This window comes from Silurus aristotelis (assembly GCF_946808225.1).
Source record: "Silurus aristotelis genome assembly, chromosome: 19".
NCBI lineage: Eukaryota > Metazoa > Chordata > Actinopteri > Siluriformes > Siluridae > Silurus > Silurus aristotelis.
The window spans coordinates 23,490,305-23,510,689 of record NC_139592.1 but is presented as its reverse complement, the minus strand read 5'-3'; the positions used below and the strand labels follow the sequence as shown (position 1 = coordinate 23,510,689).

General features: G+C 43.1%; 2 protein-coding genes across 2 annotated transcripts in view; one reads left to right on the top strand and one right to left on the bottom strand.

Moving 5' to 3' along the window:
* Window positions 1–5,044, bottom strand: part of ddah1 (dimethylarginine dimethylaminohydrolase 1) — a 31,291-nt gene extending 26,247 nt beyond the window's left edge. The window contains exon 1 of the mRNA XM_083521519.1: window positions 4,538–5,044. Within this exon, the coding sequence (XP_083377645.1) occupies window positions 4,538–4,837 (300 nt within the window). The 5' untranslated portion in view covers window positions 4,838–5,044. The remainder of the gene's footprint in view (window positions 1–4,537) is intronic.
* Window positions 5,045–13,262: 8,218 nt separating this feature from the next.
* ccn1 (cellular communication network factor 1) lies at window positions 13,263–15,835 on the top strand. Its single transcript, XM_083521512.1, has 5 exons — window positions 13,263–13,544; window positions 13,709–13,922; window positions 14,039–14,383; window positions 14,493–14,695; window positions 14,809–15,835. Exons 1-5 carry the CDS (start codon window positions 13,497–13,499, stop codon window positions 15,109–15,111), a joined length of 1,113 nt encoding a protein of 370 aa, XP_083377638.1. The 5' UTR covers window positions 13,263–13,496; the 3' UTR covers window positions 15,112–15,835.
* Window positions 15,836–20,385: the final 4,550 nt, after the last annotated feature.

Genomic DNA, 20,385 nt, shown 5'->3' with positions numbered 1-20,385 from the left:
CGTGTATGTGTGTGTGTGTGTGTGTGTGATGTATGAATCATTGGACAACTGGTACAACCATTCAACTCATTAATCTCCTGAAGAAAAAGACACAAAACCACAACGAAGCTCGCCAGCGTGCGATTAAAGGAACGATCCTAAATCAGAGCTGCAGCTGAACGTCAACGTCAGTGAAAGATATTTTTAACAAAACGTATTAAATCAACGACGACGTCCAGAAGACCTGAGGAAGCTGAAGATCGATAAACCAGACCTAGCGTTACGCAAGACCATTTCTGTGTCAGCTGACAGTGTATGAGGAGTCCGGTAGCGCAGTGGAAATGTACAACAACCGTGCATTCAATCCACCCTGTGTTTTTCCTGTGAGAACTCTGGGATTTATCTTTTTAAATAAACTTTCTGATGATTCTCTCGCAGGATTTGAAACGTGAGAAAGACGTGAGTGTAATTAGGGAAAGTGGGGTGAGCATTAAAACTCAACCTCACAGTTGTATACGTTTAAGAAAAGTGCCATATACACTGTGAACACCGGGTCATAAGATTATGTGCTTTGTGAACATCCCGTTCCACATTTAGTCCCTGTTTGCTCTTATTATAACCTCCACTCTTCTGGTGAGATGTTCCACTCAATTTTATGGAACAAGGGTGTTAGTAAAGTCAGATACTGATGTAGGTGAGGTGAGGCGGCCTGTGGTGCAGTCAGCAATCACATATAACCATAGTAGGCCTCTCAAGATCTCCCACTTTTTGTGCACATGAGCATTGTCATCGTTCAAGTGAACGTTAATAAAACCGCATCCAAAGACGTCCAATAGAACTTGGAACTCGACTACGCATCTACAACTGGGATACATTTTTATTTCATTGCAATGTAGGAATATTTACACAATTGTGAGACAATGCAGAAGATTCAGAAGGTCTAAATGGACTCTTCTTTACTTCCCTTCACTTTCTTCACTTTTCCCCCTCAGACTTGCCCCTGATTGGATGGTCTGGCCTGGTCTTTCCCTGATCTTTGCCAGGGTCCACTGAAAGGTCTGACGATGGTAAAAGTGAAGCAGCTCCTACTGTATTTAGCAGAGATTTCTAGCAGATTACACTCACAGCCACGGTCATCAAAACACTAACAACTGAGGGACAAATTAGACGTCTGACATTCAATCTTGGAACAGCGTATGAAACATGCACTGGTGGCTGAGAAGAAATACAGAAGTGAGAGCAGCGTAGTGCCACAGCTCTCGCTACACTGGAATAATTATACAGATACCAGTGTGGCTCCTGTACTTTATACCACTCCAGTCGTAAACACAACACAATTCTGCTGAAAGTCTATTTAAGTGTATAAAATGGATCCCTGAATGCCAAACGTTCAGCTGTGAGAACAACAAACCAGACCTCAGTGACCTCAGGGCTCGGCTCTAGATCAAGAAGATCAGCCCAGAGCCTCCCACACCTCCATACTGAGTTCAAGCGGGTTGAATTTGGTACCTATACAAGAAATGGCACAAATCAAATGAACCTGGAGGAAGTGTTCGACTCCATGTGACCTTCATGACCTCTGCTGCTTGTTAACAGTGAGCTGCTCTATGCTGAACTGCAGAGTCCCAGACTGAGAGTACACACTACATTCCATACGAGTGTGTGTGTGTGTGTGTGTGTGTGTGTGTGTGTGTGAGAGAGAGAGATGCAGCTGTGCTTGCAGTACTAACAGTACTAACAAACACCTACATGCCTCCTATTTAGGTTCATTTGTGCTTGTGTAATATTTGCCTGTTGTTTTCCTCATATTAACCTCATTTTTATCTGTTTTTTGTCTGATATTTTCCCGTTTCTTTTTTTGTTTTGTCCGTTTTTTGTCTGGTTTTATCCCTGATCTTTGCCTTTTTTTCCCCTGGTCTTTGCCTGTTTTTGTCTGTTTTTTTGGTCTGGTTTTATCCCTGATATTTGTCTGTTTTTTTCCTGTTTTTGTCTGTTTTTTTGTCTGGTTTTGTCTGGTTTTATCCCTAATATTTGTCTGGTTTTTTTGCCTGGTCTTTGCCTGTTTTTTTTAATTTTTTTGTTCTGTCTGTTTTTGTCTGTTTCCCAACTGATTTTTTTTTGCCTGTTTTTTGTCTGTATTTTCCCTGTTTTTTTGCCTTTTTTTTCCTCGTCTTTGCCTGTTTTTGTCTGGGATTTTTTTTGTCTGGTTTTATCCCTGATCTTTGCCTGTTTTTTTCTGGATTTTCCTTCTGAAAGGTCTACTGATGGTAAAAATGACGGATCCTATCTAGCAAAACATTTTTGGCAGATTACACTCACACACATGATCATCAAACCACCGAACAACTGAAGAAAAATTGGACCTCAGAAACATCAGAGAATCATTACCAAGGTGCATCTAAAGGTCTTCTGGTGGCCCGAAAGCTTCTTCGCTGCACACTATATGGTGTGTCCTTCCGTTCATTTGTTATCCAGCTGTACCTCTTTTTTAAACAATCCAGTAGTGAGGTCACACGCACATGTTTCTGTGCGTCTCACACACAGGGTTGTTTAGTCTGGTGGACGGGGGACGAGGTGAGGGAGGCGGAGAAGGTTAGAGAGAGAGAGAGGAATGTGGCACAGGCAGTGGGAATGATGGAGACTCTGTCCGGATAAATACACTCTCACTTTTACACACACATGCAACAATGCAGGACAGGAAGTGAGCAGATGAGCGTCCAGACACGGCAAGTTCAAAAATACGGGACAGAGTTTCTAATTCATGAATTCCAATGAGTCATTCCAATCCCAGAACTGCGTCTGGTTCTGCTGTAGGAAGTCTGATCTCCATATAAGAGAAAGAACTAATGTCCAGGTTCCAGGCCTGGAATGAGTTCAGTGTGTGTGTGTGTGTGTGTGTGTGTGTGTGTGTGTGTTGAGTCGGAGAGCCGCTGAGCGAGACGTTACAGTAGAGGCATTTGGAGGTAATGTACACACACACTTCCTGAATCTGCTCCTGAAAAGTCACCGGAGATCCGTTCAGACACCACGCACCAGGCAGAGGAATGTCGATCCATGCATGTGTGTGACGCAGTCTGCTCAGCCTCCACTGCTTCATCCACGGACACAGAGAATTCCGTCCAATCCAAAGGGCGAATTTACAATGCGGATCCACGTCACAGCTCAGGAACACGGCGTTCGCATGAGACGCAGGTGGAAGAATTTCGGCTTTGAAGTCCAACAATGTTTCCAGTTTTGTCACATCGCAACTCGACAATTAGGAAAATACCTTCATTCCTGAGCCAGTGAAGGAAAAATCCACCGGCACGACTTCGCTTTGGAAAAAGGAAACGATTCCAAAATTCCAGTCTGTGTTTCCGTGCACCACGGAATGCGCTGTTATTCGGTGAAGTCTTTCTGGGACGAAGCTGCGCACTAACAGACTTTTTTACTCACATCTAGACTTTAATTAAACATAATAATACATAAATAATTAAACATGCAGCATTGTGATTGGAGGAAGCGTCCATAAGTGAAGGAAGGGGCTAAGATGGATCGATTAGTGACTTTCTATGTGAGGTCTCGCGCACATGACTGAGGAGAAGTCGAGCGTCTGTGATGAAGAGACGTCTGAGAAGTGGCAGACAATGATATTACATGTCACTTATTACTGAGGACAAGGACATGTTGTCGTTCTCCATCGGTCTGATGTCACGACAACTCCAAATACTCCTAAAAGTCAGAACATGTACTTAATCTTCACCTTCTGCCACATTGAGACCTATCACTTCTACAGAGCGTTTCACTGCATCATCCATTATTATTATTATTATCATCACTTTTAGATTAGATTAGATTAGATTAGATTCAACTTTATTGTCATTACACATGTACAAGTACAAGGCAACTGAATGCAGTACACAGCAGTGAAGATCTCAGGCTCACTTTAACACCTCTTACACTGCTGAAAGCACACACACACACACACACACACACACACACACACACACACACACACACACACACACACACACACCTGCTCTTATCTCTGATGTGCACCTGTAGATATGCTCATCCCAAAAGTAGTGGACTTCATCATCATCATCATCTTCTTCACCATCATCATAACTAATAAGAAGTCCGAAATAACTCATTTGTTGCTCTTAGATGCTCCTTTGTTTTAGAGTAAAGGGACGGGTAGGAGAGACAGGTAGGAGAGACAGGTAGGAGAGACAAGTAGTAAAGACGGGTAGGAGAGACAGGCAGTAAAGACGGGTAGGAGAGACAGTAAGTAAAGACGGGTAGGAGAGACAGGCAGTAAAGACGGGTAGGAGAGACAGCCAGTAAAGACGGGTAGGAGAAACAGGTAGGAGAGACAGGTAGGAGAAACAGGTAGGAGAGACAGGTAGGAGAAACAGGTAGAAGAGACAGGTAGGAGATACATGGAGTAGAGACAGGTAGGAGAGACAGGAAGGAGAGACAAAGGGAAGGTTATGAGTCTATGGAAACCAGCTACAACGCGAGGAAATCGGAAGCGCTTCGTTACCAAGACCACCCCAACCCCTCCCCCCCCCTGTACCTCTCCACGGCGGCTCTCGGCCCCCGGTCTGGTGATCAGGGCGGTGTCTCCGCACACCACGGCCGCGTCCTCCACGAACACGCAGTCAGGGAGAGACTCATCGGCCGGAAGCTCGAGCACCTCGAAACCTAGCCGGTTCCGAAGCACGTCGACGTAGTGGTCGTGCTCGCGGTGGGCGCGCACCGCATCCACCTGCTGTCCGGCGTCACTCCGGAGCGCACTGGCGGCGAACGACGCGGGTAAATCGCGCACCACGGCGTGGGAGAAGCTCCCGAACCCGGTCGACATCTGCGCGGCCATAGCGAGTTCCAGCGCCGTCCCACCACCGGAAGCACAAGCTCTGTTATTTTATTATTTTTTTTAAAGATGTTCTTCTTCTTCTTGTCTTTGAACTCGCCGATCTGTTGATTTTATTTGTTTGTTTATTTATTTGTGTTCCGTCGCTTCTTGTCGCGCACTGACTGACGGACGCGCGCGCTCTCGGTGGGCGTGTAACAGTGTCCCGACGATAACCGACGCAACCAACGCGCGCGTGCACGCGCACCCAGATCCGTTCCCACACACACACACACACACACACACACAAATAAAAAACAATTCACATGTAGAGAAAAAACACCGCAAAGTCAAAGGAACTAAAGATATTCAATAAAACCAAACTATTCCATCAATCCCATTAAACTATTCCATCAATCCCATTAAACTATTCCATCAATCCCATTAAACTATTCCATCAATCCCATTAAAGTATTCCATCAATCCCATTAAAGTATTCCATCAATCCCATTAAAGTATTCCATCAATCCCATTAAAGTATTCCATCAATCCCATTAAAGTATTCCATCAATCCCATTAAACTATTCCATCAATCCCATTAAACTATTCCATCAATCCCATTAAACTATTCCATAAATCGGTATGATTAATTTGCATAAAGCATTTTTTTTTATATTTCTCAATGTCCATGTTGATTAGAGTATTAAAAACATTAAGTATTAATATATGGGACATTTAGAGCGGATATCACACACCACAAAACACATGTAACACACCATAATACACCTGTAACACACACAATACACCTGTAACACACACACAATACACCTGTAACACACACAATACACCTGTAACACACCATAATACACATGTAACACACCATAATACACCTGTAACACACACATTACACCTGTAACACACCACAATACACCTGTAACACACACCACAATACACCTGTAACACACACATAATACACCTGTAACACACCATAATACACCCGTGACACACACAATACACCTGTAACACACCATAATACACCTGTAACACACCATAATACACCTTTAACACACACAATACACCTGTAACACACCATAATACACCTGTAACACACACAATACACCTGTGACACACACAATACACCTGTAACACACAACACAATACACCTGTAACACAATACACTTGTAACACACACCACAATACACCTGTAACACACACCATAATACACGTGTAACACCCACCATAACACACGTGTAACACAAACCAAAATACACCTGTAACACACCACAATACACCTGTAACACACCACAATACACCTGTAACACACACAATACACCTGTAACACACCATAATACACATGTAACACACCATAATACACCTGTAACACACACATTACACCTGTAACACACCATAATACACCTGTAACACACACCACAATACACCTGTAACACACACCACAATACACCTGTAACACACACCACGATACACCTGTAACACACTATAATACACCTGTAACACACATAATACACCTGTAACACACCATAATACACCCGTAACACACACAATACACCTGTAACACACCATAATACACCTGTGACACACCATAATACACCTTTAACACACACAATACACCTGTAACACACCATAATACACCTGTAACACACACAATACACCTGTGACACACACAATACACCTGTAACACACAACACAATACACCTGTAACACAATACACTTGTAACACACACCACAATACACCTGTAACACACACCATAATACACGTGTAACACCCACCATAACACACGTGTAACACAAACCAAAATACACCTGTAACACACCACAATACACCTGTAACACACACAATACACCTGTAACACACACAATACACCTGTAACACACCATAATACACATGTAACACACTATAATACACCTGTAACACACACATTACACCTGTAACACACCATAATACACCTGTAACACACACCACAATACACCTGTAACACACACCACAATACACCTGTAACACACCATAATACACCTGTAACACACATAATACACCTGTAACACACCATAATACACCCGTAACACACACAATACACCTGTAACACACCATAATACACCTGTAACACACCATAATACACCTGTAACACACATAATACACCTGTAACACACCATAATACACCCGTAACACACACAATACACCTGTAACACACCATAATACACCTGTAACACACACCACAATACACCTGTAACACACACCACAATACACCTGTAACACACCATAATACACCTGTAACACACACCACAGTACACCTGTAACACACACCATAATACACCTGTAACACACACCACAGTACACCTGTAACACACACCATAATACACCTGTAACACATGCAGGACATCACTGAAGCCTGAGGTGTGAAAGGAACGCTGTGACACTGGTGTTGAAAAGTCAAGGAGGCTTCAGCTTCAGTTTACTTCATACTGTAGGTGGTCACTGGATTTGAGAAGGTCTGTGCAGGACACTGGGGTTCCTCCACTTCAACAACTTTAACTCCAACAAACCAGTCTTCATAGAGCTCACTCTGTGCACAGGGAGCACCATCATGCTGAAACAGTGTTTGGTCCTCTTAGTTTAAAGGGAACTTTTAGGAGGAACCGCATGAAGATGTAATGCTCAGGGTTCCACATACTTTTGATCATACACTATACTGCCAAAGGTTTGCAGACACCTGGTCATAAGTTTGTGATGTTCTTTTTGAGCATCACATTACACATTTAGTCCCAATTTGCTCTCATAATTCCCTCCACTCTTCTGGGAAGATGTTCCACTAGATTTTGGAATATGATTGTGGACATTTGTGTTCATCAGCCACAAGTGTGTTAGTAAAGTAAAGTCAGGTACTGTTGTAGGTTAGGTGAGGAGACCTGGGGTGCAGTCAGTGTTCACATTTATCCAAAAAGTGTTCAGTAGGGATGAGATCAGAGCTCTGTAGCAGATCTTTCTGCTATATAGTGCATATTGTTTGTCCGACTGATTTGTATGTCATATGTTTGTCTGGTCAGAAGTATGTGATTGCACTTTCCAAACCCACTGGACTGTCCAGCTGCCTGCAATCTTCATCATCTTCATCATCCAGCCTCTAAAGCTTCTCACCAACTGAGGGCCCGAATATCCACTCGCTTTTAATGAAACTTCAGATGCGGAAAGAAATCCAGCCTGGTCTGGTGAAGAGCATTTCCAGACAAGTTCCTGAGTCCGATTATTTTTAGGTTACAAAGCAAAAGGCTGAGAAGAAAATCAGAAGGTCTGAAGGAGCATAAAGAAGAAGAACAGAAAAATCCTTACAGTACAATTACTGAACGAGTCTCTAACTGCAGAGATTGACTGTGTAAGGACAGACGAGTGCAGCGTGTGTGTGTGTGTGTGTGTGTGTGTGTGTGTGTGTGTGTGTGTGTGTTTGACTCGGGTTGGAATTTGCTCTCCAGACGTCCCTCTGCACATTCCTCTGCACCCCAGGAACAAAGTTTGTCTTTCCTTGTTCCAGATTCACTCAATTATCCTGACGGGTCTAAACATTCCTGAAGGCCCACATACCAGCTCTTCCATTTCAGACAGGTCTTTCCGCTTCACTCCACTCCCTCCTTCTCTTTCTCTCTTTTTCCATTCCTCCAGCAGACTCTCTCCCTCCCTCAAGGAGAATGGACTGAGGTGCACCTGGTCTCTTCTAGGAGACACTAAAAGAAAACAGCTGAATGATATCGAGGCCTTCAAAGCAGTATTGGTTTCCACCTAAGTCTTTATCTAAATTGCTCTGTCTCGCGCATGCGTCGGTTTTATTTATGCTTATACAAGGAAATGTGATTTATAGCTCTAATACTGTGTGTGTGTGTGTGTGTGTGTGTGTGTGTGTGTGTGTGTGTGTGTGTGTGTGTCTGGCCTCGTAAATCCCTTTGGATTTACTGCTTTAAAGCGACACCCACTGCAAAACATGGCTCAGCATCTCACTGGATCCCGTCAGCTCTGCTTTATTCAGTAATCTGTCAAACCTGCGCAGTTTCACTCAGACACCTGACAAGTCAACACACAAAGTGTGAGTGTAGATGATGAAACTCCAAAAATATCTCACTGTTAATTCAGTCTTATTAAAAAGAAGCTCCTGGCTGTACACAGGAGCACTGCGGCCTCACGGCTACAAGGTGCAAGGTTTCTGAACTAGCGTGAGGAGGTTTGCATGTTCTTTCGAGGTTCTCTGGTTTCCTTCCACCACCAAGCATAATTTCTTCTGGGTGTGAAACTGTGTCAGTTTTTTAAAGGACACGTTTCTATCACTGAATCCTGACCGTTGTTCCTGGGATACGCTTCCGATCCACAACCCGGGCAAATGAGTGTTTGATGTTCCTGATTCCTGATCTCACATGAAGAAGTGTTGAAAGTCCTAGAGCAGGTCATGTACAGGTCCCTGAGTTACCTTAGATGACGCGTTCTGAAGATTTTATTGGACCTTAAAGATTTGGTAAATGAAGACATGTCCTTGCCTACTGATAAAAAGGAGAGAGAGATGTGCACATCCTGGCAGCGGTCCAACGTAGCCTACAGAAATTGAAAAGCACCAAGAAAATGATCATATTTTGACAATTTTCTGTACCTCTGAGCTCGCGTTTGCTCCCAAAAATCACAACAAAAACATATTAAGACGTATTGCTAGACGCAGATCTCCATCTTTAGCCCCATGCTATCAGACGCCATGTCTCGATAGCGTGACATCACTGATGTTCTTTTCTGCTGAATGAAACAAAGATAAACCAGCTCCTCTTCTGACTCAGGGTCAAAGTGACATCAGGAAGTCATTGTTGCTGCTATGCGTGTTAAAACCCACACTTCCACAGGTGGTATCAAAACGTTTGTAACATGCCAACAGAGGGCAGCGCCAACGCTGGGGCGCGGTACTGCTGTGCAAGGGCACTAGTTTAAAGGTGAGAGTGTGTAAACATCGATAAATAAAATACTTTCCTGTAAACAGAGGTAGAAATGTTCTGATACCACCTCGTAATGGCTTTCCGCTCCCTCGCTCTATCTGCTCCCCCTGACGCTCTTATCTTATCCACAGCTTACACAAAATCCCTATTACAAATGTCCACCTAGACACCGGCGGAGAAACGGAAACAGATGTAGAATTGATTATTATGATGTTATATCTCAGTTTTCCCACTGGGAACTTCCTCCAGGGAAAACGTGTAACTGGTCCAGTTTTTTGGGGGGGGTTGGGATTTATGACATTGTTGCCAATATATTACTCCATACAGAACATCTAGAGACACACCCACGTGTCTGGAGGTCAGGGACGTTTACATGAAACAAGCTTTGGCACAAAAACGATGGTGTGCCGATGCCACAGGACACAGATGAGACATCTTTAAACAATCCACAGCCACAAACTCAGGGACAATTCACAACATGACTGGTCTCCATGAGGAGACCTGTTTTTAGACACGGGACCCCATGAGTCACATGTTCAAATCAATAACGGGAGAAAAAAGCCCTTTGTTCTTCCTTTCCCCTAATGAAAGGGCAAAACTGGTGGAAAATATTACAGCTGCCGTTACTACATCACGCATAAAAACCCGGATCAAGAGCAACAAGACTTCCTAAAACCAGTTTGTCCTCTATGGAAAAGGACGGAGATGGGTTTCTCGGGTGACATCATAATTACATTAGGTCCCGGCATAGCGTGTGGTCAGTCCATCTGGTGAGGGGAGCATGCTCGATCGCTCTGGGATACATGACATCAGCAGAACGAGCGATCCTTGTTCGGAGGGGTGGCTCTGCCCAATGATTCTCCCGTCGTCTGTTAGAGCGTGAGCGCATTGCTCTGTGTATCCAATGACACAGGCATGTGTGACCTCAGACGAGAGAGAGAGCGAGAGAGAGAGAGAGAGAGAGAGAGAGAGAGAGAAAGAGAGCGAGAGAGAGAGAGAGAGCTGCGATAAGGTCGGGGGCAGATCACACGGGAGGGGAACGCAAGAACCCTCACACCACCCATGAGTCACCGTCAGGGCCTTCGTATAGCACAGGAAAGCCTGAGGAGCTGCTGCGTCTTCCTACGATACAAGTAACCTGATTAAACCATCTTAGACAAAGAACTCAGCAGAAACCAACACTGCAGATTAGTGCGACATGGTAAGAAGGTTCTTCTACTATTAGATTTTTAGAAGTCTCCTTGATTTTGGACCATGGAGACCATAGTCTCTTCCATCCATTTCCATACTTACTAATGAGTAGTAATAAACCCTCCAGCGGTGGACAAAGTACAAAATCCATACACAAAGTATTTGAGTTAAAGTGGATTCTCTCGGAAAAATACGACTGCAGTAAAAGTAAAAGTGTCCCTTTAAACTTTCACTTCAGTAAAATACAACATTATTTGCCTTCAAATTTACTTCAGTATCCAAAGTAGTGATTTATTATAACTCTAATGTTCCTATTATTATTTTTATCACAAGATTCTTTACTTAATCACCTCAGTTTCTGTGTAAAGACTCGAATGTGACTCTCAGCACACTGATCTATTAATAGAATGATATTAATGACTCAAACACTGATTGATTTCTATTATAATCATCATGAACACAAAACCTTTTCAACTACTTCCAAAAAGAAATCACAATGATTGTGATGATTGTGTGTTGTGACGAGTTCAAGTCAGGAATGAGCGATTTCACTAAATGTAGTTGAGTAAAAAGTGAAATATTTGATGTTGAAATGTAGTGAAGTTACAGTAAAATCTCCTCAAATCTGAACACTTCAGTAAAATACAGAAATGAGAAAAAGTATAGTAACGAATCACATTTACTTCATTACTGTTCCGCCGCTGCACAAACCGTACACAAGATTCTTCAATCACTTTCTCAGAACAAATTCCTTGACTTGGTAGAGCAGCACAATACATCTCCATCTAGCGTCCTCGCACGGAAATGTTGCCAGATTTATACATCAAAGCGATAACTCTCATCACCTACCATCACTGAGGAACACAACACACACCTCATCCTCAATATCTGACCTCAAAACCTGAAAAAAAATCATCAGCACCTTCATGTAAAAGACAAAAAAAAACCATATCCTGAGTCCACGGCTGGAGCTCGAACCCGATCAACACCACGGCGTAATCGAAGAACGCTTACCTGAAGGAAAACTGCAAGAACATCCCGTTACTGTGTGCACTCTACACTCGTTTATTCATCTGGGTTCATTCATGTTGCTCTTTCCAGCAATCTCTGAAATTCAGTGCTTATTTTTAACCTTGTAGAAAAAAAAGAGCACATTTTCTTTTTTCTTTTTGTTCCACTTCAACCTCAACACGGCTTATATGGAAATCTGGGTAACAGTTGCACTTTTTCTCTCTCTCTCTTTCCCATTCGTTCTTTTTTCTCCTAAAAAAAACCTGGTGGACAGATTGCATGGAAACTCGGAGGAATTTCCTCCATGGAGAACACATTTAGGAGCCCTCGGAGCTGTCAGGAATGCTTTGTGGCTGACTAAACTGAGGGAGAAAATATGTTAATAATGCAGGGCTGCTGCCATACCAAATATGGCTGTGCTGTTACGTGTGGAGGCCACATCTGGAAGTGCTTGGAGATGGAGAGAAAGAGAAAGAGAGAGAGAGAGTGTGTGTGTGTGTGTGTTGGGGGTTTGGAGTCCAGAAATAGAAACAGATATGCGTATTTGTGAAATGTGAATTTTAAGGTTATTATAGGAGCTGAATGTGCACAAACACGCACAAACACACACACACACACACACACACACACACACACACACACACACACACACATTAAGGTGTTTTTTCTGGAAACTGTGTGTATACTGTATATCATACGCCGATGTTGTAATTGTTTATAGAAATCGTTTATATTGATTTCACATTAACTCTATACTATTCATCAATAAAATAAAGGAGTCCTGACCCTTTCTTTATGCTGTACATCGTAATAAATAAATACTCAATTATACGTTAAATGCTCACTGAAGTATGTATTTATATTTGCAAAGCTCATGATTCTTCTATCATTCTGCACAAACCATTTTTATATCAGTGAATGTTTCTATATAGATATATTTCTTTCTCCTTGAGCTCATATTAATATATGGATCCATGTAGAATAATGAATCACTAATGAAACTAATTCGGGGGGCAAAATTAAACGCGGCAATGAAAATAGAAAACTGGTAAAGAAAAGAAATAAAGAAAGGAAGGGGGTGTTATATTCAGAGCCAAGAAGGGGGGGGGGGGGGGTCATTTAAAAGAGAAAAAGTAAAAAAAAAAAAAAAAAAAAAGAAGAGAGAGAGAGAGAGAGAGAGAGAGAGAGAGAGAGAGAGAGAGAGAGAGAGTTAGACAGGGTGGTGCTTTGCCAAGGATGGAAAACGCGCCAAAGGAAGCATTCCTCGCATAGTTTCGGACCAGTTCAGCGGAGAGCGACGTCAGCGCACACCGGCTCCTCTATAAAAAGCAGCCTCGGACTCCCTCACACTCATACAGCGCTTCAGCCTCGAACAGAGCGAGAGACAAAACACACAGCGAACTACACTCCTGACAGACGCTTGAACAAAGGACCTATAACGCTGAAGGACTAGAAGAACCTTTTTATTGTTTCTTTTCTTTATTTCGGAGGTCTTCATTAGGCAAAGATGTTCCTTTTTCCACTCGTCGTGATGGTCATCACAAGCTACGACTTGGTGAGTTGAAACTTTGCTTCGGTTGCTTTGCAGGGCAAACCCCTGAACCCCTGACTAAAGAACTAAATCCCAGAAAGAGATCCTCATGATAAGAAGGATGAATGTTATGTTCTGTTTCAGCACTCGATTGTTTTATTTAACTGGACTTGTTCACTTGTGTTCAGGTGTTCTCCTCGTGCCCAGCTCAGTGTGATTGTCCACTGGAGATACCCCAGTGTGCCCCGGGTGTCGGCCTTGTGCTTGATGGCTGCGGCTGCTGCAAGGTATGCGCCCGACAGCTGAACGAGGACTGCAGCCAAACGGAGCCCTGCGACCATACCAAGGGTCTCGAGTGCAACTTTGGGGCCAGTTCGGGTGCCACAAGAGGCATCTGCCGAGGTGAGTTTAATTTGAACTGATATGCTATTTTCCCTGGTACCTGCTCTGCTCTGAGCTTGCACATGTCTTATGTATAGGAATTCAAATTAATATTATTCTATTTTGTTCCCTAACAGCTAAGACTGAGGGCAGACCATGTGAATACAACAGCAGGATCTATCAGAATGGAGAGAGCTTCCAGCCCAATTGTAAACACCAGTGCACATGTATCGATGGAGCAGTGGGTTGCATCCCTCTCTGCCCACAGGAACTGTCTCTGCCAACACTAGGCTGTGCCAACCCCAGGCTGGTCAAAATTCCAGGCCAGTGCTGCGAGAAATGGGTCTGTGATGATGCCACGAAGCAGGAACCTTCAGACAAGCTGTTGGAAAAAGATGAAATGATTGATGAGACTGAAAGCTACCTGACCAACAGAAACGAGCTGGTGGCCAACGTGAGGCACGGACTCAAGTCCCTTGCTGGTAGGTGTCAAATTTCAGCTTGATGCCAATGCTTTTAAAAATTGTTTTGATTGTCTCAAAGGCCGTTGATTGAATCCGATCTAAATAGTTTGCCCTTATTTATCTGTAGCATTTAGAGCCCAGGCTGAATCTCACATGTTCAGTGAGCAGAAGTGCATTCTCCAGACCACTCCCTGGTCTCAGTGCTCCAAATCCTGCGGCACTGGCATCTCGACCAGAGTTACCAACAACAATGCTGAGTGCAAGCTGGTCAAGGAGAGCCGGATTTGCGAAGTTCGTCCTTGTACCCAGTCCTCTTACTCCAGCCTTAAGGTAAGATCTATTAAAGCTTCTGCATCACAATCAGTCTGACAAAACTATACGATTTGAACCATGATTGCCTGTCGATAAAGTTAACTGACCTGCGAATGTTCTCTCCAAAACAGAAAGGAAAGAAGTGCAACAGAACCAAGAAGTCCACTCAGGCAGTGAAGTTCACCTATGCAGGTTGCTCCAGCCTGAAGAAGTACCGACCCAAGTACTGCGGTTCCTGCGTGGACGGCCGCTGCTGCAGCCCACAGCAGACCCGCACAGTACGCGTTAAATTCCGCTGCGAGGATGGCGAGACCTTCAACAAGAACGTGATGCTGATTGAGACCTGCAAGTGCTCCTTCAATTGCCCCCATGCCAACGAGGCCTCTTACCCCTTTTACCGGCTCTTCAATGACATCCACAAGTTCAGAGACTGAAAAGGGAATCCTGTATCAGAATGATGCGACGTCAGCAGTGATGCCAGAAATGGACAGTCACAGCATGGCTGGGAACCGGGACCTTTCACCCGCTTCTGGCCAATCAACTACCATCTCGAGATTCCCACGGAATCACAGACTTGCTAACTGAGGAGTTTGATGAAGTGCACTGTTTGCTGAGGCCTCGTCAGCGTTTTCGATGCTCGCTCCACACTGGAGCAGTAATTCAGTAGCTTCGTTTCGGAGCGACTTGTAAACTTAAGCAATTTGTAAAAATGTAGTTGTTTAATGTAAAAAATTGTTTCTATGTATATTTTTGATTTCTAAACACAAATTATGACTCAACTGTAGACTCGTATGTGTATAACTTCAGATAAGCATATATGCACATACACAATTTTTCTTTGAAAGGGCTTAACTTTGTGGACCATGGTTCTGTAATGCCAACGAATTACACCATGATGTGGTTTTCTGACAAATTTGTGGTAACATTCCTCCCCAATGTGGACAAATGCGTTCATATTGTTCGGCAGCTATTGAAAATCAACTCCATCAGCGAATCAGCAACACAATGAGTTGACAAAAAGTTTGAATGTTTTTAATATTGTTATTAATATTATTTATCTAAAGTGTAGCTACTTTATTTGATTATTGTCATACTGGAATAAAGTGTAAAATGATCTAATTTTATATGTTACAAATAAAAAAAGATTTATTTATGAAACTTAACAACGTCTCTTCATTGTTTGTTTAGGAAATGAACCGAAAGTTTCAACAAAACATCTTAATCATTTTACTGTCAGTGTTTAAGGGGAAGGGACAAAAACAAGTAACTGCTTGATGTGTTATATAACAGTTTGTTCTGGAATGCCATAGTAACGGTTGACTTGCTTTATTTGGAGCAGCCTGAAGTCAAGGTCTCCGCTAAACCTAATAACAAAACGATTAAAAGCCTTGGCGTTAGTAAAAAGCCATGGAATCGTGCCAGGAATCTTGAGTGCCTTCCCAACCAGCAGGAATCTCTCTTTAGGGGAAACTATTTCCAAAGTGGGACAGCTTTTTTTTCATGCGAGAAAGAAGATACTTTCAGGTCTGAACACACTCGCTGCTTTCTCAGAGTTGAGTTTAATGGCTTGAACAGACTCACACGGAATGTCACACCTCCAAGAGCAATCAAAAGGATTGAAACTCGGGACAGAATTCAAACCTTTAGAAGGCTAAATTGATCCTAAGCCAGGCCAATCAGTAAAAATATTTAACATGGTAACAACGACGGCTGCACGATGAGCTCAACAATAACAACTTCTATTCCATCCTTAGTGATTTAACATTTCATTCCAAGTATCTGCCAAACCACTTGGGCTTGTAAAGACAATATCCAGTGTGAGCACAGAGGGATGGACTCGTACAGAAGCTTTAAAACTAGCAAAATCTTTACTTCTGACTGTGGGGCAACTGGTTCTCTGTCCTCTATCCAGTCCCCCCATACACCCCCTCCTTCCCCAGGGATGATATATCTACACAGAGGTTTGATCCAGGTGAAATGGAGACCTCTCAGGAATGCAGACGTGCTGATGGCCGGCAGATGGTGGAAAACATTTGGAAGACAGCTTGTTCACTTTTTGAGGCTGTGGGAAGACCTTGCTCTAAAAATACCTCATGCCTGAGAAGCCCAGGTTGTGTTTACCAGAGGTGGTTAGCACATCTTCATCTTTCCCTAAAAGAAAAACCAAAAAAACCCTTGCATTCCTTAGTCACGAAGGCTCCTTCAAATAGTTTTTATTTATTTTTATTTTTTTCTCTCATCATTTGACTCGATCGAGACCCATCCTTCTGATATGAAAGCTGCCAGGCCAGTGACCAAATAAAATTCACAAGACAGCTGGACCCAGTCTCTCTCTCAAGAGCTCCATGCTGAATGGAAAACACTTCAGAAGCTATTTCTGAGCTCTGATGCCTCAAACACTTCCCAGCTGTTTCCAGCAGGGAGCTATGAACACACCCTTTTTATGGTGAGTCTTTGTGATCTGAGCTGTGTTGTATAATCACTTGTAACACTGAGCAAGTTATTGATCAACAGTCCAAGCTTCTTTTTTCTCACTAATCACCACCACCATGTGGACCTTGAGAAGAACACTAGCTGCTCCACAGACGCGTGTTCTCCCCTCAACCACCACCGAAAGTGTTTACGCCGTCAAGATGTTTCAGGTTTGTTAAACACGATGTCATGCTTTGGGTCCGGCTTCCAACAGGGAGGGAAAAGAGGCCATTACGCCATGGTTTGGAAGGCGCTGGGCTCTGATGTCAGCGCGTTTACAACTCCTCGGTTCAAAACAGCAGTGTTACTTTCGCAGTAATTTATTGTGAGCCCGGCAGCAGGACAAGCAGGAGGAAGAAGAGAACGACCAGGCCTGCTCTTCCTCTTTTCAACAACCACTTCAGGTATCAACGCTTAAAGTCTTGCCCCTTTGTCATCTTAGGTCGCCCCCCTGCTGGCAGATCTGTAACATGCAAACGTGAAAATGTTTCCATTTGAGGACATTTTTACTGTAACTTCACTACATTTCAAAGTCAAATATCTTTTTTTTACTCAACTACATTTAGTGAAATCAGTCGTTCCTTTTTATTAATGAGGATAAAAACACGCAGCGAGTCACCAATCAGGGTCGAGCGCACGCTCTGATTTACACGTGTTCTGATCACCAACATACAGTTCAGCATCAGTTCAACATCAAGCAGAACATTTAGAGAGGAATAAATGATGAAGAAACTCCAGACTCACATTCGAGTCTTTTTACGTTAAACAGTCGGGTGATAAATATGATAACAGGAACATTATATAATAAATCATAGTGCTTTGGATACTTAAGTACATATGAAGGCAAATAATTTTGTACTTTTACTCACGTGAAAGTACATGTTTAGGGTACTTCGTCAACCACTATCTTTAACTGATGCTAGTTGTGAAAGTCATTTAGAACCTGATTTATTTACCCGGGGGTGCAATGTATCAGTAGGGGTGATGTAAGTGGGTGTGTATCAGTGTGAGGAAAGCAGGAGCTGCCAAATAAACAGTAGTTATTAAAGCGGGCCAACGCAACGTGACCTGGAGATGTAAGTAATGAGTCTCTGTGCAATATCCTGGCTCCGGCTCCAGGCTTATATAAGCGGACGTTACGCGTTCAGTGTGCGCAGCAGCCACCTCGACTCAACATGATAGATGCCAGCTTTAACCATCTAGGCATGTTGGCAACGTCGACCCGCTCACTATCCAACCGGCTGCTAATGACGGCAGAGCCCTGGGTGTGGAAGAAGCCCAAAGCTACGCTGGTAGGACTCAAGATCTTCCCTGCCAAAACCATGGCCTTTTTTTGTGATGTGGTGAAGTTAAAGCCACTTGGGCTCCATATAGTAAACTTCTTTTTTAGAGATGATTCCATTGTTGTGTTATTGTATAAATGTGCTTACCTTCTGAAACCTGCCGTTACTGTCGGACGCTTCAAGAAGCAAAAGGCGTTTCCAGCACCCCTGACAATTTGGTTAATAAGCATCTGATTTTATAGTTTGTATTGGGAAATCAGCAGAAGGGAGTGTTTGCTGGACACGAACACAAAATACACCCCTAAGCACAGAATGAGTCATTAACATGTTTCAAGGTGTCCAAGAAGTGACTAACTGTATATTTAAAGTGAGATATTCACTCGTTTATCTTTGGTAAGCACTTTATCCCGAAGAGGGTGGCGGTGGATCTGGAGCCGGCTCCAAGAACGTTGGGCTTGAGGCAAAAAAATGTCCTGGTGGGATGCCAGTTCGCTGGAAGGCTTTGCTCGTGAACACACTTGCACCTATAGATCACTTCCCGAGATGCTTCTGAGTGGTAAGAACACCAGAGAACATACGAAAACATTTGAGAACACTGGAGCCCATTGGAGAAGACCAGAGAACAATGGAGAACATCAGAGAACATTTGAAACTCCAGAGACCAAACTTCTCAATCTATAGATTTTTGTTTGCGACATTAATGTGACATTAAAATCTATTTTTCTTCAACACGTTTTCCAGATTTTAATCTTTAATCCCAAGATTTTTTATTCCTCTAATGATGCTGTACACCAGGCAGATCTGATTTCAGCATTCAGAAGCCCCTCAGGTTTATGAGAAGGTCAATCGCTGATCTGATTCCTGGATGATGGTGTTTGCGAGAGAAATAAAACAGCCCTTTGAGGAGGGAAAACAACGTGTTTCAAATCTGTCCATTTTGAAGCCCGCTTATTTTACCGTCAGCCGTCAAAGCTTTACTCATCACACAAGCCTCCAATAAAATCCGCAAAATTAGTCAATAAATTCCTCAATATTACATCAGTTCTTCCCAGAAAGACCTTGACAGCTCGAGTTCTTCTCAACAGCAACCCTGGCGCTCGCACAAACGCATACCTGGGATTTTTATTTGCTAGACGACTGGAAAACACTAAACATTCACAACATGCTCGACGACTCTGCTAATTTACGACGTGGATTCCGATTGGTTTTACATATCACACGTCAGTCATGTCTGTGTCCACTATACAGTACTCCTCAATATTCTTCCTTAATTGGATGTATAAGAGCACAACAAGAGCAGACATCAAATCAACTTGCAAAAACAACAATGAATCACGGGCCAGGTGTTGAATTCATCCACAGTCCTCGGCTACACGTGCACCATACAAACCTTTTTTTAAAAATAATAATCTATTAAAGACCAGGCGAAATGCTTCTGTACATTGTTTCTCTTACCAAACTCAGACCCGTGTTCCTGCATCAGATGATTTTAGTTGATTCTGTGCTCCTTCAGGTCTCTGATGCGAAGCTACATATCAGGACTTGGCAATATTCGCAAAAGATAAATAAAAATCTTTTAATAAAGTTAGCAACTCATGAGTGCAAAGCTAACTTGCTAACCCATTGCCTTTCCAGTGTGCATGTCCAGTATGTTACACTCAGAACATGGAAAAAGTGCAACCTCCTGGAACATACCGATATATCAGTAATAACACTGTCATATGGAAGCCATTTTTTCCAGCAAATCACATCAAAACGCTTTATTCCCAGCACTCGGTGTCTGTAATTCATTTGCAATGCCAGGCTGCATTCTGAAGTCTACCCTTGGGGCTTGGTTCCAAAATGTTTTTTTTTACCAACAGTTTTCTATGGAGATTTCTGTGTGGAGGAACAAGGAGAAGGCCTGTCCAATAAAAGGTCTAAATGTGCTGTGCAGGAAGAGTGGATCAGGGC

What these genes read in the sequence shown, in the direction of transcription:
- ccn1 (XM_083521512.1), top strand. Translation starts at nt 13,497, where the DNA reads ATGTTCCTTTTTCCACTCGTCGTGATGGTCATCACAAGCTACGACTTG. An exon ending in CGGACTCAAGTCCCTTGCTG is followed by an intron (nt 14,384 to 14,492) that starts GTAGGTGTCAAA and finishes ATTTATCTGTAG; the next exon opens with CATTTAGAGCCCAGGCTGAA. An exon ending in CCTCTTACTCCAGCCTTAAG is followed by an intron (nt 14,696 to 14,808) that starts GTAAGATCTATT and finishes TCTCCAAAACAG; the next exon opens with AAAGGAAAGAAGTGCAACAG.